At 49.8% G+C, this 14,250-nt stretch overlaps 3 protein-coding genes across 12 annotated transcripts in view; 1 reads left to right on the top strand and 2 right to left on the bottom strand.

The window, feature by feature from the left end:
• The window catches only part of LOC122392517 (protein croquemort-like), a 39,733-nt gene extending 33,934 nt beyond the window's left edge, over positions 1-5,799 (top strand). Inside the window, exon 10 of the mRNA XM_043387459.1 lies at positions 4,467-5,799. Within this exon, the coding sequence (XP_043243394.1) occupies positions 4,467-4,743 (277 nt within the window). The 3' untranslated portion in view covers positions 4,744-5,799. The remainder of the gene's footprint in view (positions 1-4,466) is intronic.
• Positions 5,800-6,930: 1,131 nt separating this feature from the next.
• On the bottom strand, positions 6,931-12,775 carry LOC122392518 (E3 ubiquitin-protein ligase MARCHF11-like). Of its 10 annotated transcripts, none has more exons than XM_043387460.1 (7): positions 12,581-12,775; positions 10,486-11,349; positions 9,984-10,107; positions 9,338-9,501; positions 8,630-8,741; positions 8,045-8,174; positions 6,931-7,627 (listed from the first exon to the last, which is right to left on the bottom strand). In XM_043387460.1, exons 1-7 carry the CDS (start codon positions 12,749-12,751, stop codon positions 7,225-7,227), a joined length of 1,968 nt encoding a protein of 655 aa, XP_043243395.1. In that variant the 5' UTR covers positions 12,752-12,775; the 3' UTR covers positions 6,931-7,224. The 10 variants fall into 10 exon arrangements, with proteins under 10 accessions (XP_043243395.1, XP_043243396.1, XP_043243404.1 ...); XM_043387461.1 differs by having other exon boundaries at positions 8,045-8,153; positions 12,581-12,769; XM_043387469.1 differs by having other exon boundaries at positions 8,045-8,153; positions 8,630-8,714; positions 10,486-11,361; positions 12,581-12,715.
• A 662-nt stretch (positions 12,776-13,437) lies between these two features.
• Positions 13,438-14,025, bottom strand: LOC122392511. The gene has a single exon (XM_043387437.1). It carries the CDS (start codon positions 14,023-14,025, stop codon positions 13,438-13,440), a length of 588 nt encoding a protein of 195 aa, XP_043243372.1.
• Between the last annotated feature and the right edge of the window lie 225 nt (positions 14,026-14,250).

The raw sequence follows: 14,250 nt of genomic DNA, 5'->3' as shown, positions 1-14,250 counted from the left end.
CCCATGGCCCGTATCTCAGCCATACATCCAAAAAATATCCATAATAATCCGTTTCATTACAAACCGGTTGTGAGACTATCAGCATATCGCCATAAGATCCAAACGTTGGACACTAGGAAGCTATCAAATTGTAATAACAGCAATCTTAGCCACTGCAAAATACATTTTGTGGTAAAAGCTGCATTGCTAAGGATAGGGGTGGATAGGGGTAACACATTGACATGGACCTCAGCATTTCACAAGGTTGGCTATCATTAGAATTGTTAAGAATCTACTGTGGTCTATAAAAGGAAGAGTACTTATTCATATAGCAAAACCACAATCAATTAGTAAGTCAAATGGTAGGTAATAATAAGTATAATACAATGAATAAATAAAGTTTCATGACATTGGCAACATTCTATATGGGAAAAGGCAGAATCAAAACACCTCAAAAAGTCAAAACACATTGTTTGGAAACTAGCCTTGGAATGTGGTCTGACACACTCTACAAAGAATTTGACACTGAAAACCCAGCTGAAAAGGTAGGTATTAAATAGCCTTGAGCCTGGCTTTGGTCCAAAAATGAAAGGAAGATAAGTTAAACCGGCATTTTGTCGTATCAACAAGACGACACAACACAATACACAGACAAAATTGACGATAGTGGCGCAAAAAAGCAAGCAAGGATTGATTTTTTTAAGATCCGCTCTCTCTTTATGAAATAGGCGAGCTGATGACGTAATATTGATTCGTTTACCCTTTGAATTTCTGATCAGAAAATATTTTTTGGCGTCATTTACACTGAAAATGTTGATAACATCAGAATTTAATATCGTCTTGGATCGTTTTTATTTCTAAAAAAAATCATCCACGAGGCATTGCGCCAAATTTAAAACTTTTTTTGCAGCGTTTTATTCAGCTGGTTAACCCGCGCCCTGCTGGGGGTCCTGGATTTCCACGCCCTGCTGGGGGGGGGGGGGTGTTTGAACACCCCCCTTGTAACTCGGCTCCTGGGCCACGTAGCGATACGCGGAAGGCGGCGTTCGAAAGAGCGTAAAAAATAATGACGAAATCACTTCGGTCAATTTTTTGGTCAGGTCAAAGGTCAGGTCACCAGAGGTCATTGAAGGCAAAATTTCGCCGATTTCCAGGTCGAATGTCGAAAATTTCCAAGAAGCCAACGCGTAACTCGGGAACCAATAGAGCTACAGCGCCGCGGAAAAGGGCATTCGATAGCCCTATTAACGCCCTTTCTGAGTAATTCTCTCAGATTTGACCTAACGTCAACGGTTTTGCCTGCAGGGGGCAAAAACTGCAAAAATAACCGATTTTTTCGAAAACAGTTTTTCTGCAATAACTTTTGACCCAAGCCTTGTACGAGCTTACTTTTACCGGCATCGTGTTCCTCTCGTCAAGACGCATCGAATGAACTATGACTTGACCTTGAAAGGTCAACTTGAAAATTTGACCTCAGGTCAAGGTCATGACCTGACCGGAAAGGGTCATGTTGCATATCAGTCGATCCGTATCGTCGAGCTGAACACATCTAAGGCGTTTTCATCGCTCTAGCATGCCTCTATCAAAAGTTATTTGCGAAAAACTGTTAGATACCATTCGTGACCTAAGATGACCTCAGGGCATAAACAAGGGTCACGGACACCATTTTCAAGTTCAGTGTGTCTAAACCACTTGTAATTCGGTGTTTGGGAGTGTTTATAATGTCTTTCATCCAAAAGAGGCGCATTTCAATTTTCTCCCATTGACTTATAATGGGGAGGTCGCAAAATTGACCTGACCTTAGGTCATCGATATCAAAATTCTGAGATATACATTTTGTACATGCTATTGCTCTTAGCAATCGCTGAAAGTTTCAAAGCGATCGGTCACTCGGTGTAGCTATGACAGACATTGAAAGTTTTTATGAGGTGAGGTCACCTCAAGTGACCTGGTGACCTGACCTTGAATGACCTAGGTCTGAAATTTTCACAACATGTGTAGAATTGATGTATGATAAGGTGTACCAAAAACGGCGGCGCTCCGCGCCGCCGTTTTTGAGATATTCGCGAAAAACCACAAGGGGGGGTGTTCAAACACCCCCCCCCAGCAGGGCGCGGGTTAAAAGCATCTGTTATTGCGCATGTGTTTCTAACCTTGCGCAGTGTTTGATGCTGTCTGGAAGATTGAAAAATTCGAGAACGCATTATCGTTTTTATACATATTATATGGGGACTGTTCTCAGGACAAGTGAGTTATTAACACATTTTTTTTACATGATTCGTATCTTATTCAGGAACCAGCGAGCCGTTATGGTGGATATGATGCCATGGCGGTTGTTCTTGCTTCCTTGGTTAGGAACATGGCTGAGTCTGCAGATTTTATGTTGTGACCATCTATATTTAAAAATTTGGTTGGTGCTGCCATATACCTTACAGACTATCATGGCTCACAAAGGTATGCTTATAAATCTCATGTAAATCAATTAATACTTCTGCTGCAGTGCCTAACAAGTTAAGTTACCTAATTCTTAACATGAATATTGAATGCTACAATTTTATCCGTTCTGATCCGTGTTCAACATTCAATTCCCAAATCCGGCCCGCCCAGATCCGTTCTATTTTTCCAAATTTGGGATCCAATCCTATCCGGTCCACGGATTTATCCGTGGATAACGGATTTATCCGGCCCATGAAGTGCTCTAGTTGCCACCCCCCCGCGCCATTTCGTTCCTGTTGGAGATAGAGCTTAGCAGTAAAGACCAAAAAGATTCTTTGGGAAGAGACGAATCCAATGATACCCAGTTTTACCTTCTCAGGTCAGTCATTGACCTTCCAGGTCAGGTCAAACTAAAAAATGTTGCTGTTTTGGGTCACCGTTGGATATCAAGTGCGCTGCTTATCAAATACCGATGACGATGCTGTTTTCTGGTGCCAAGCCAGCTAGAACCTCTTTGTCACACTATCCGACCAGAATTTTGCTGCTGAGGTCATTTCAGGTCAAGTTAGGTCAAGGTCAATTATATGTGTTTGTATGTCTGTGTGTGTCTGTGTATACTGATGTGTGCACCGATTGTTTTTGGGTCCATATCACATGAAATCATGATCTGAGAAGCTTTTACCAAAAATGCAGTCAAAAAACTTCACAAAAAGTAAATTCAGCTTGCCTAAAACGCAATTATCTTAGATGACCTAGGTTGACCTTGACCCTGACCTTGACCCCTGTACATCGCCGAACAACATGTTCCATGATAGGTGGGAGGTAAGACTGGCAAAAAAGGCCGAAATCAGGGTGTCAAAAGCTCACAAGGCCCATGGCAAACGCAAGATGTTGAGAATTGGCCATTTGGGTCATGACATGACCTGAAAAACAAGGTCATATCTCCGAAACCAAAAATCACAGAAACTTGAAATTTTCAGTGTACATCAAGAAAGGATGGACAAGCAGCTATACGAAAAATCAGCCTTCTAGCTCTAAAAATGTTGAGTGCAGAGCAGAAAGACTGCCTGGGGGGTGGCAACCACCCCCCCCCCCCATGTGCGGGCGAGGGTTAATAGGCACACTTGCGGAACGGATATACCATTTCAGAAATCGATTGATTATCAGTGATTAACTAAGTGGGTTCTTTAAATAGATAAAGGGAGGTCCACTTAATCATTTCCGTTCCTTAGCGGTCTCATTTTTTGATAGTCATGCCGCTGTAAAATCCTATAATACCAATGATATATCGCTATAGGTACTGTCAAGCTCTCCCTCTCAACGTTTCCTAAAATAGGTACATTGTTTTTAGAGCTATTCATGACCTTTATCGGTAGGATCACCGTTTTTGTCGTAGTGCGCTCGCTCCTCTGTTTGATCATCCTTGGGAAAGACGCACTCAGGTTCAAGTTTCACTGACTATCGAAGGTGTGATAGTGATTTTTGAGTTTGCTTTTCCAGCTATTGCAAAAAACGATGTATGTTAGCCGGATATAACTGTTACCAGGCCGTCTATGAGAACTGAGAAGTGATCGACTCACCGTACCCATTAAGAGTATGAACCAACGGGTATCGATGCTCGAATGGCAATAGTTCTATATGGCTTATGAGGCACTCGAACGTTTGACAGCGGGGACAAGTCCTTGTAAGGACGTTAACACCCAATTTACGAGTAAGGACTAAGGTGATAGAACCATGTAAAATACAAAAGAAAAAATGTCACGCTCGTACTCCGTGCCAGATGATTCGCCCTTCAATACCTAACTCGATCTACCGGTTCAATTATTTTATCATTCGAGCTAAGACGGTGTTCACAATAATTCTGGCGAGGCAAAATGTGTCTTTGTTATTTATCTCCAGGCTATTTTGTTTTACTTATTTATTTTTGTTATTTATCATTTTTTATTTGTAATGAGACAACCAAAGCGAATATTGATCCAATTCCAGCGAACTCTCCACGGTAGGTATTTCATCGCTCTGACGCCGCCCGTCCCCTCTCTCCTCTCCGTCAGTCTGCTGCACAACGTCTCCAGCGTCTACCTGCCGATGCTGTGGTTCGAGAACACCGTCGACACGACGCCCGACATCGCCGACCAGTTCGTCACCATCGTGCAGACGGTGCCGACCGTCATGTCGGCCGGCAGCATAACGCTGGCGGCGCTGGGCGGCGCCCTGCTGCTGGCCGGACTCGTGCTGGTCGTGCTGGCCCGCAGCCGGCGGCCGAAGCCCGGCGAGGAGCCGCTGACCGCCAGCAGCACCACCAGCAGTCTGTCCGTCACCGACCGATGACCGGTCACCTGATGACCTCGACCTATGACCGGTCACCCGCCGATCGCCTACACAGCGGCGCCGAGATGCAGCGGCCGGCGCGCCCGGGACCACGAGACGGCAGGGATGCCTGTTAGCTGACCACTGTGCTGACTGAAAGTGACGACGTCACGCTGACGTCATACTGGATGATGTGGGTATAATGTCAAGTTCCGCTGGGCTGTGAGACAGTGGAACGACGCTCAAACCGGACTCTCAGACGCGTAATGGAATCGTTAGAGCAGATAGCAGCAAATTTAAGTGCGTTGGATGACGCGTGTGCTGTGATGATGTGGGGTGTTGAATGGGTGACGTCACAGGCATCCTGTTGTTGATTACTCTGTTAATTATGTCAGCGCGCGACTGTCGCTGTCATTCCGACAGCCAGTACAAACTGCGTTGAGCACTATTCTTGGTGCTTCGGTGAACGAACGCCGTGTGACTCTGGGATCTAGTCAGGCCCACCGCAACAGTGCAGTGGGTCGACTTGCCGCGTCGCCCCGCGGGGGGGGGGGGAGGGCGCTTTCCGTGCATATCATTTCCGATCATGTGCTTAGCTGGGGCGAGCGCGAGGATCACGACCGAGAGTCGATAAACAGTAAGGTCAGTTAGGGCGAGCGCTCGGCGGAGGCTAATGGTCAGCAGTGACCCCTATTGGGTCGACTGGTCACTAACCGGGGACCTGGGTGTGTCGCCGATCGGGAACAGTCGTCAAGTGGCGCATGAGGCTCTGCATGCTGTCTAGTGTCTACGTGCGGTGAACTGTGACCCTCTCGCGGGTTCCAGCGGTCAAAGCCGAGGTCCGTATACGGAGAGACTGTGTACATTTCCGATGTCGTTGGCTTCATTGGAATGATCCGCGAGGGTCAAAGAAGCCCCTATCCATACCCTATGTGTAAGTCACATGACTGGCTGGTGTATGTACATATTGCACTTGGCGATGTTATATGACAATCATAAGCGAATGGGTGAATGTGTTTATATGCGTATTCTACTCAACAGAAGGTACCAACAATAAAGATTTACAACCAAATGACCTCTATATTCCAAAAAGCGGAATGTCAATAGCAGGGACATATTGTGTATGCATAAATCCAGCAAATGCAGAGAACCGAGAACCGCACTCGGTCGGTGCTCCCATAGGCCTTCAACCAGTCAACAACAATGGATCCACGCCGCCCCGTGCCTTGCTTTGTGCCTTGGCCGGACCAAAATGTACGCGGTTACCTCAGGACGGCTAGGGTGACCCGCTGTGAGGCTCGGATATCTACGGGGCGGCATTCAGCAAATTGGATAGCACGTGCAGCGAACCACTCACCGAGAATCACAAACGCGCCGACCCGAGCCGGATGACCACTCCCGTCCCGCCGGCAAGCGCAGCGCCAGAGGCAAGCCCAGCGGCAAGCTCGGCCAGTCTCTCAGCGGTCGGAATCAGAAATCTGCCAGAGCCATAGGCGGCGGAACGGGGAGGGCACCGGGGCACCGTGCCCCCTTTGATTTTGGCATTTAAATATTAGCCCTATGGGTGTTGCATGTAAAGAATGGGACCAAAAGTCGGCATTGCCCCCCCCCCCCCTTAATGGAAGGTGTTCCGCCGCTACTGGCGAGAGCACCTGGACGGATTAGGGAACCGTATCATGGCGTATCCATCCCGTGACCTGCTCGAGATGCTGTCAGCAAAGGTGGTACAAATCAATTCGGTCGGGCATCGGGACTTGGAGCCGCACGTCGAAGAGCGGACGGCATCATATCGAATCTGATCGACGAGCTGCACAGGTCCAGGTCATGAGGCTTGCAGTGCAGGCTTGAGTAGAATCGCCGTTCTGGCTTGATATGGTCTTGGGAGGTCACAGGTCAAAGAATATTCGGTCATAAAATTGGCAATGTAAGGTATGACAGAAATTTGCACAGTAACACTGAAACTGATCTATGCAATATCTGTCGTTTTCACGCTAGCTACTCGGCGAAAAAGATAATGGGAGCGGGAGGTCGACTCCATCCAACCCCAATCGCTCTGTAATTAGTGCGATGGATACAGCTGGTGTACACCTGTTAATATCCATATCATCATATCGATTTTCATCATGCCGTATAGCGAAATATGATAGTCGTTTATTTCATCATTTATGACCGTGAAGGAACTAGACTTGCATCTACAAAAATGCGGGCTACAGACAATGGGGTATATGTATTTTTCGAATAACGAAACAAGTGATTTCATGCTCTCAACATGCAAATCATGCAACATCTTGAAGCAATATTATATAATAATTGGCGCAATAATACAATAAACTCTGAAAATTAACAACAACGCAATATCAATAAATACTCAAGCGAAGCAAATAACATGCACATTTACATGATACAGAAGATACATGCAAGTCACAGCACAAATAACTTACCCGTCACCAATCGACTGAGATCTAACCCTGAGCTATTTCATCTCCACCATATTCCAGTGTATCACTTATCGGTTTCGGTTGATTCGGGAGGCTCAATAGGCGACGTCACCGCACCACAGATGGCGCCACCGGTGCCGGCGCGGCGGTCGGCTCCGGCAGTAGTCGTATCAGCAGCAAACACATCATCAGACCCTCCGGCAGGAGCAGCGACAGCAGCTGTAGCGGCAGTGACAGCGGCAGCGGCAGGCTCCGTCTGCACGCCGTGCACGGGACACACCGCGCAACAGTGCGAGCATGAGTACGAGCCGCCGCGACAGGCGCGGCACCCGGGCCCGGCCGGCGGCGGCGCCGGGGCACTGGTGTTGTTGTTGAGGTCGACGGTGGAGTAGGAGAGTCGCTTCATCTCCAGCAGGTGGACGTCCTGGTGGGTGCGCCGCCAGTCCTGCCACACCCGGCAGTGGTACCTGGCAGCGGCACCGGATACAGTTTGGTTGGTACATTGCGGAGGTGAGGGGAGAGGCACTCAGTACGGCGCGGCGGGGAGCGGACGGTAGATGTGTGTGAGAGAGGGGAGATAGATTGAGACTACCCACCACACCACAGCAGAGTTGAACGGGTAGCTGGCACCTCCCAGGATACATTGCAGCAGATAAATGGTTGCCAGAATAATTATACCGGAATGTCATGCCTACCATTAACTATCGCCTACGATGTTTCCGAAATCTACAGAACAATGGTCATAATAGCATTCACAACTCAACATTCATGAAATCGAAATGCTCCCAGCAACCACAACTAACACTGCCCTATCCCGACAGTTGCGAGGCCACTACAACCTACACTGATACACCTTCCAGCTGACTGACTCCCCTACCACCCACCTGCATGTGACCACTAGCCAGACGCAGTAGATGGACGAGATGAGCAGTCCCAGCACCACCAGACCGGTCGCCTCCCACTGGGTCTTGTACGACAGGTAGTGTGACGCCCCTGCGGCAAACGCGCACACCGCTGTCGGAGCAGCCGGCCCGTGACGTCACACGGCGGCGCGCAGGGGACGTCACACGTGATAAAAGTTAGCGCAGTTTTAATCTATAGTGTTTTAGATTAAATTGGTAGTACGATTATTACTCATAGAAAAGTGGCAACCAATACCAATCACCGTTTCCCTTTAACCATTTTACACCACCCGTAATCACAGGAAGAACGTATTTAGTGCGCAGACAGACCCAACTCAATTAAGTGGGCCTACAGAGGCGGCACTCCGCCATAAAACAAAAAACAAAAAACAAAAGCAAAGCAGCAGTAAAGAACAGTCTCATCCACTCACAGAAGGAGTTAAAATCCACGAGACAGGACGTGAGCCCTCCCCCCACCCCAAAAGGCAGGCGTATGTCATTCAATGTTTAGTGTTGACCGACCAAATGCGGTACGTGGTGCCCACTGCCCAGCCACCCACCACCCACCCATTAGACAGAGGTAGGCCGCAATCACAGCCAGGGCCGTCAGCAGAAAGAAGCAGATGACGTCGCCCACCAGGTTCCGTGCATCCTCCGGGTTAGAAGGGTTCAGGAGCCACTGTAACGTGCGTGCCGCCGTCCAGTAACGCGCCGCGTGCCGACAAATATACAGACAGATACACGCCGAGGGGTCGACAACCACACACAGACAGAGGCCAGGGGCATGCTTCTCGGCGGAGGAGCAAATTACACTATGTGCAGTGTGCACGGTGTAGGTAGGTGTACGAGTTAGGTAGGGGAATCATATACACAGTGGTGAATAGTTAAGGTTCTATGAGGAAAAGTGTGGTGCTGGAAAAGGCATGAGCTAGAGTAATTGATTGTAATTGGACAATATTGATTGTAATTGGACAATGAAAACGGCTCCTGATTACCGAACATGCATGGACACATGAACAATGAGCATGAGTGGTTACGTGCATGCTTACACGATCAAGCGAACAAGCGCATTGGTACAATTGGGAAACTGTGCCATAAAAAGCATGCTCCAAAGAACTCCTTTTACCACATGCCAGCGTGCGATCCATAGAAAGTTCACACGTTAGCACCAGCTCGAGACCATCAAGACTGAACAGAACACTGAGCGATGGGACTGATAACCCCCCGGAAGAGCTCCTAGCGGCGGACACCCCGACCGTCCTCCGAGGCACTCACCTCCAGCAATGGCTTGGGCCGCCGCTCGGTGACGTATTTGTACATGCAGATCTCGCAGGAGTCTTTGTTGGCGGCCGACAGCCACTTCTCGATACAGGAGACGTGAACGAGCCCCACCGAGCCGGCGCAGCGGCACGGAGAGATCAGCTGCTCGCGACTCTCACCTGAGGGACACAGAAGAGCTTACAAAGGGTCTAAACGCTGAGGGACTGAACATTCGGAAGAAAGGACTGAACTTCCATGGGAAAGCTCTAGACTCCCGCATAAGAAGGTATAAACCACAATAGAGGGGAAGCACCAAAAGAAAACCACACAATGTCCGCCAAGGATGACAGGGGCCTTTAACTCCCGCTGGAACATGAGCTTTGATGCCAGCTCCTAAGGAGTCAAGCATGACATCATATAACAACACCTGACATGGACACATATTACATAACCGTAGTCCTGAGACGACTCCAACACCGTGTCCAAGCACCTCAACAACCCCAACTTTACAAACCCCAACCAAATGCGACCACCATTTCACGATTGTATTCTGTGACTCTCCTCAAGACACCACTGTCGGTGACCCTCATCCAGCCACTAGCCCAGCCAATCCCTCCCCATACAGACCCACCACACTCGGGTCCACCGCTCCCAGCCGAACCTTCGTGGCAGATGCGACAGAAGGGCCCGATGCTGCTCAGCGGTGAGGCGAAGGAGGTGTGAGACGCCACCGACTGGAGCGCCACTCGGATGCCGGAACTGACTGACGGCCGAGGCACCGGCGCCTGGAGGTAAACGGGGCGGGACGGTGGTCAGTGGGGGAACAATCGATAATTAAAATTGGAACTTGCAAAAAAGAATTGAAGTTTATTGCGTATAATTATTGCATGGCCTATCGTGCCATGACAACATTCTAAAAGCTATGCTGAAGAGATAAGACAAGTGCCATCAATATTTGCTATGGCCTTAAGAATTTCGGCTACATAAAAAAATGAATGACACGTTGAAAATAAATCTTATCGCAAACGGGTATAAAACCTCCGCGACATACACATACGTATAGAGCAAGGCTAGAACAAACCCCACAAATAAAACCTTAAGTGTATCACGCAAACCTCACTGAAGGCACTCCTGGTCCCGGGTTACCTGACGACCAGTCTCACCTGTCCCGCGGTGGGGTCGGAGCTGGCGGCCGCAGCCGCCGGACACGGTCGCTCCCGCGCAACCGCCGCGGTGGACACCTCCTCTGGGCTCGCTCGGGGGCGCCGCATGTCGGGCAGAGAGAGCACGTGGCACGCCTGGGCGGAGGTCGCGCAGCACGGGCTGCGCTCACCGGTCGCCGCCCGACCCGGTGGCAGCGGCGGGCGTCCAGTGACGGCGCCGGCGTCCACGGCAGTGCGCGCGGTGGGTCGTGTCGGCGGCAGACCGGACGGCCCCGGTCGCTCAGACTCCAGCTGTAGGCTAGCACTGGCCGGCGCGGTGCGATCGGCACTCTCAGACGGCCGGTCAGGGGTCAGACAGACACACACGCCACCCTCCTCCACTGCTCTGGGGTGGGTGGAGAGCAGTACGGCGCCAGGAGGACAGCTGGGGTCACCGACAGAGGGCGACTGGGGGTCGTGGTCGGCGGTGGGCTCCAACTGACCGGCCTGGAGAGACGAGGTTGACCCAGGGTGGACAGACGCGTGGCTGGCAGTACCAGCCAGGTCAGTGGCGAGACTGGTGGCCTCAACGTGAGCAGAAGTATGGCTGCCTATCTCAGCCGGGACAGATGCATGGCTGGTTGTCCCAGTAGATGCATTGCCAACTTCATTCAGTGTCTCAGCTGCAGACTGGCCAGATGTTCCATCGATTTGCTGTAGGCTGGGATCTGATGATTCCATGACCACACAGTTTCCATTAGACTGTCGTGGACAGATATCCATGCTGGTGGATGTTGATGAGCTTACAACTTCTGACAGTGGCTGGAGCTGCTCATTTTTGGAGGTTTTGGAGTCCCGATCTGGTTCAGAGCTCTCCATATCTGCCTGCAATGTAAACTTTAATTGTTATTCTATGAGAAGTATCCCCAGAAACTTATGGATGTTTAAATTACCTAGTTAATAAGCAATACTTGTAATAGGCAAGTGTTATTATTTAGATGGGTAAATAAATTTGAAACAATTGAAATAAGATAGCAACTGATGTGCTAGGTTGAAGACTGGGATATTGACAAATTATCAAAAGAATCAAAACAAAATTAACACTAAAAAAAACTAGAGAGAATCATGTCCTCTTGCTTTCAGCATGCTATATTTCTTTGCGTGGTAACAGAACAGTTACACAACATTTTGTCATGCTGTCACCATTTTCATGAGCTCGCAACCACACTCAGCTGTCACCAGCCAGTCACAATAACCACAAGCAGAAGAGCGTCACTGACTCACTGGTGAGTCCAAGTTTTAGGGCCTTGAGTCCAAGGAAGCATTGCAATGGTCATATGGCCTTGATCGCAATGCCACTCTCCTCACAGTCTAGGTCTCACCAAATGTTATCACTTTCATCCTTGTCCTGCATAAGTATGCAAACAAAACTACTAAGTTGAAAAATAATGTGTTTAGCTAAAAAAAAAACACATAAATGAAACAGAAAACAATGTAGAAATACCGAAATTTTTGGTGGAAATCAAAACAAATTATTTTGATTTAGAAACCTGAACCACAGCAGCACCATTCAACTGCCATTTCCTTCATTCCTCGTTTATTTTCACGGTCATATCACTTCAAAATAGTTTAGCCAGCTCAAGCAAGAAGGTACCTATGAAATCAAAATACGACACGGGTTACATGCAATCCCGAAAATCACCAAAATGCACGATAAATGCATTGAAAAGGCTATATAAACACCCCCTCCTGGACCTTCACAAAATTACCGCGGAAAAGAGCCCAAATGCAAGGCCCCAAATGTGCAACGTACGTCACAAGCTTTTCAAGTCCCTTGAAGTGCCTTTATTGGCCTAAATGGCCCCTGATTGGCTTATGTGGTCCCTATTGGTCCTATATGGCCCCCATGAGCCCTCAACGTCCCTAGACGGCCTTACATTATATGTCACTGGGCCCTGTTGGGTCAGCACCGGCCCCTGATAGGCTTGCACTGGACCCACCGGGCCTATACCGACCCATGAAGGGCCTATGTCGAGCCCTCATGGTGGGCCTCCGATGACCACACGCCGGCATGTGTGGCCCCATCAGCAGTGGTCCGTCTATCCCATGTACTTACGGTCTTTTTGGTCGATGTGTGACACCGGTAGTATATAGAAATGTTATGATTAAATGTCGTTATTACACAGTCAAAAGTCACAGAAAGAATATCCAAGCTCAAAAATGGCCTCAAACCCAACAAAAACTGGTACAAATCCCCTTCAAAAGCCGTAAGTCTATTAAACGCCATAGGGGAATAGCTGCAGTCCCCCGCAATTTCGTCACGAGCATCGGGCCAATCAGCGTTGAGTATTGCCGAACGCCGATTGGTCGATTTCCGCTAGCCTGTAAATGCTGCTTGCGGATATAGTTTTGAACAAAAGAGGGTCGCGGCTACTAATTATCGCTTGTCACCACTTTTTCGTCGGGAGCGTTCTACCTGGTTTATATAGCCTTGGTCACAAGCAACCAAGGCTATATAAACCCAAGCAACCCATAAATGTAGATTGCTTACAATAAAAAATACCCTTGATATTATAACACATTTAACAAAAAAATTGGCAACAGTAAACTATGCTGGGATAGCAAAATTGTAGAAAATAACAATTTCTTAATTCAATGAACAACAACAAATTGACAAAACAAACTACGAGGATTTATCAACTCAGGATCATGACAGATGTCGCTAGAGAGCTAAAACCAAGCTGAAAATTCATTGCAGATGGCGCTACTTGCTACTTGCCAACGCGAGTGGTGCACTCCGTTCCGTCGGAAATCCTTCTCCTCCATGCGTGCTCCACGCCGCACTCCGCAGCCCCCACTCCGGGCTGGACAGGCACATTTATCTCATGCGGGCCCGCTGCTCCCGAGGGAGTGCACCCCGTAACCGGGTAAAGGGAGTGCTGTTGTTGTTGTTGTTGTTTCTCCCTCTGCTCCTCACGGGAGCATAGCCAGGCGGCTCTGGAAGCGTCTGGCGGCGGCCGCCAGGGCCGCCACCACTGAGGTCTCCCGGACCTCCTCCAGCCTGGGATGGATGTGACCCAGGGTTGAATGTCTCAGTCGCATCAACGCCGGACATCTCAGCAGCACGTGTGCCGGCGTGTCAGGCTCCTCATTGCACAGGGGGCAGCGGGCCGCCACACAGCCCTCGTCGCGGCAGCCCTCACATCCCACAGAGGGAACGGCCCCGATCCTGTGCAGGTAGGCCCTGAAGCCCGACCAGTGCCCGGCTCGCAGCTGGTGGACGTCCACCGCGCGCTCCCGGTCCAGCCCCGCCACCGGTGGGGGGAATAGGCCCCCCATCAGCGACCGGAACCAGCCGGGGGGCCAGGCCCGGACCGTGTCGTCGCGGGCGGCCCTAGCCACCGCTCGGGTGATTGTCCTGATGTCTGCAGGCACGCTGTCTTGTGGTAGTTCCGCGGCCTCTCGGGCCACTCTGTCGGCTCGCTCATTACCCTCCACACCACAGTGCGAGGGGACCCACTGGACGTGGATCTTCCGGCCATTATCCGAGAGGGCGAACATGGCTCTCCAAGCCGCTACCCCCAGCGGGGAGGTCTGGGCGGCCGGGCCGTTGCGCAGGGTCGCCACTGCTGAGAGGCTATCCGTGCAGACTGCACGATAGGCAGGTCCTGGTCTCTGTCTCTTTGGGTTAGGGTCTCCAGGCCGGTCACCAGCGCTACCATCTCTGCGCGGTAACTGGAACATAGCTGTCCGGCCGGGACCCGCAGCTCCTCGGTCTCTTCATCC

This window comes from Amphibalanus amphitrite, unplaced genomic scaffold, assembly GCF_019059575.1.
Source record: "Amphibalanus amphitrite isolate SeventyFive unplaced genomic scaffold, NRLGWU_Aamphi_draft 000489F_arrow, whole genome shotgun sequence".
Lineage (NCBI taxonomy): Eukaryota > Metazoa > Arthropoda > Thecostraca > Balanomorpha > Balanidae > Amphibalanus > Amphibalanus amphitrite.
Note: the sequence above shows the minus strand (reverse complement) of the source record. Positions and strands in the feature narration are given on the sequence as shown.

What these genes read in the sequence shown, in the direction of transcription:
- LOC122392518 (XM_043387460.1), bottom strand. Translation starts at nt 12,751, where the DNA reads ATGGCGTTTAATAGACTTACGGCTTTTGAAGGGGATTTGTACCAGTTT. An exon ending in CCGACCCCACCGCGGGACAG is followed by an intron (nt 10,108 to 10,485) that starts GTGAGACTGGTC and finishes GTTTACCTCCAG; the next exon opens with GCGCCGGTGCCTCGGCCGTC. An exon ending in GGCCTACCTCTGTCTAATGG is followed by an intron (nt 8,175 to 8,629) that starts GTGGGTGGTGGG and finishes CTGCTCCGACAG; the next exon opens with CGGTGTGCGCGTTTGCCGCA.
- LOC122392511 (XM_043387437.1), bottom strand. Translation starts at nt 14,025, where the DNA reads ATGTTCGCCCTCTCGGATAATGGCCGGAAGATCCACGTCCAGTGGGTC.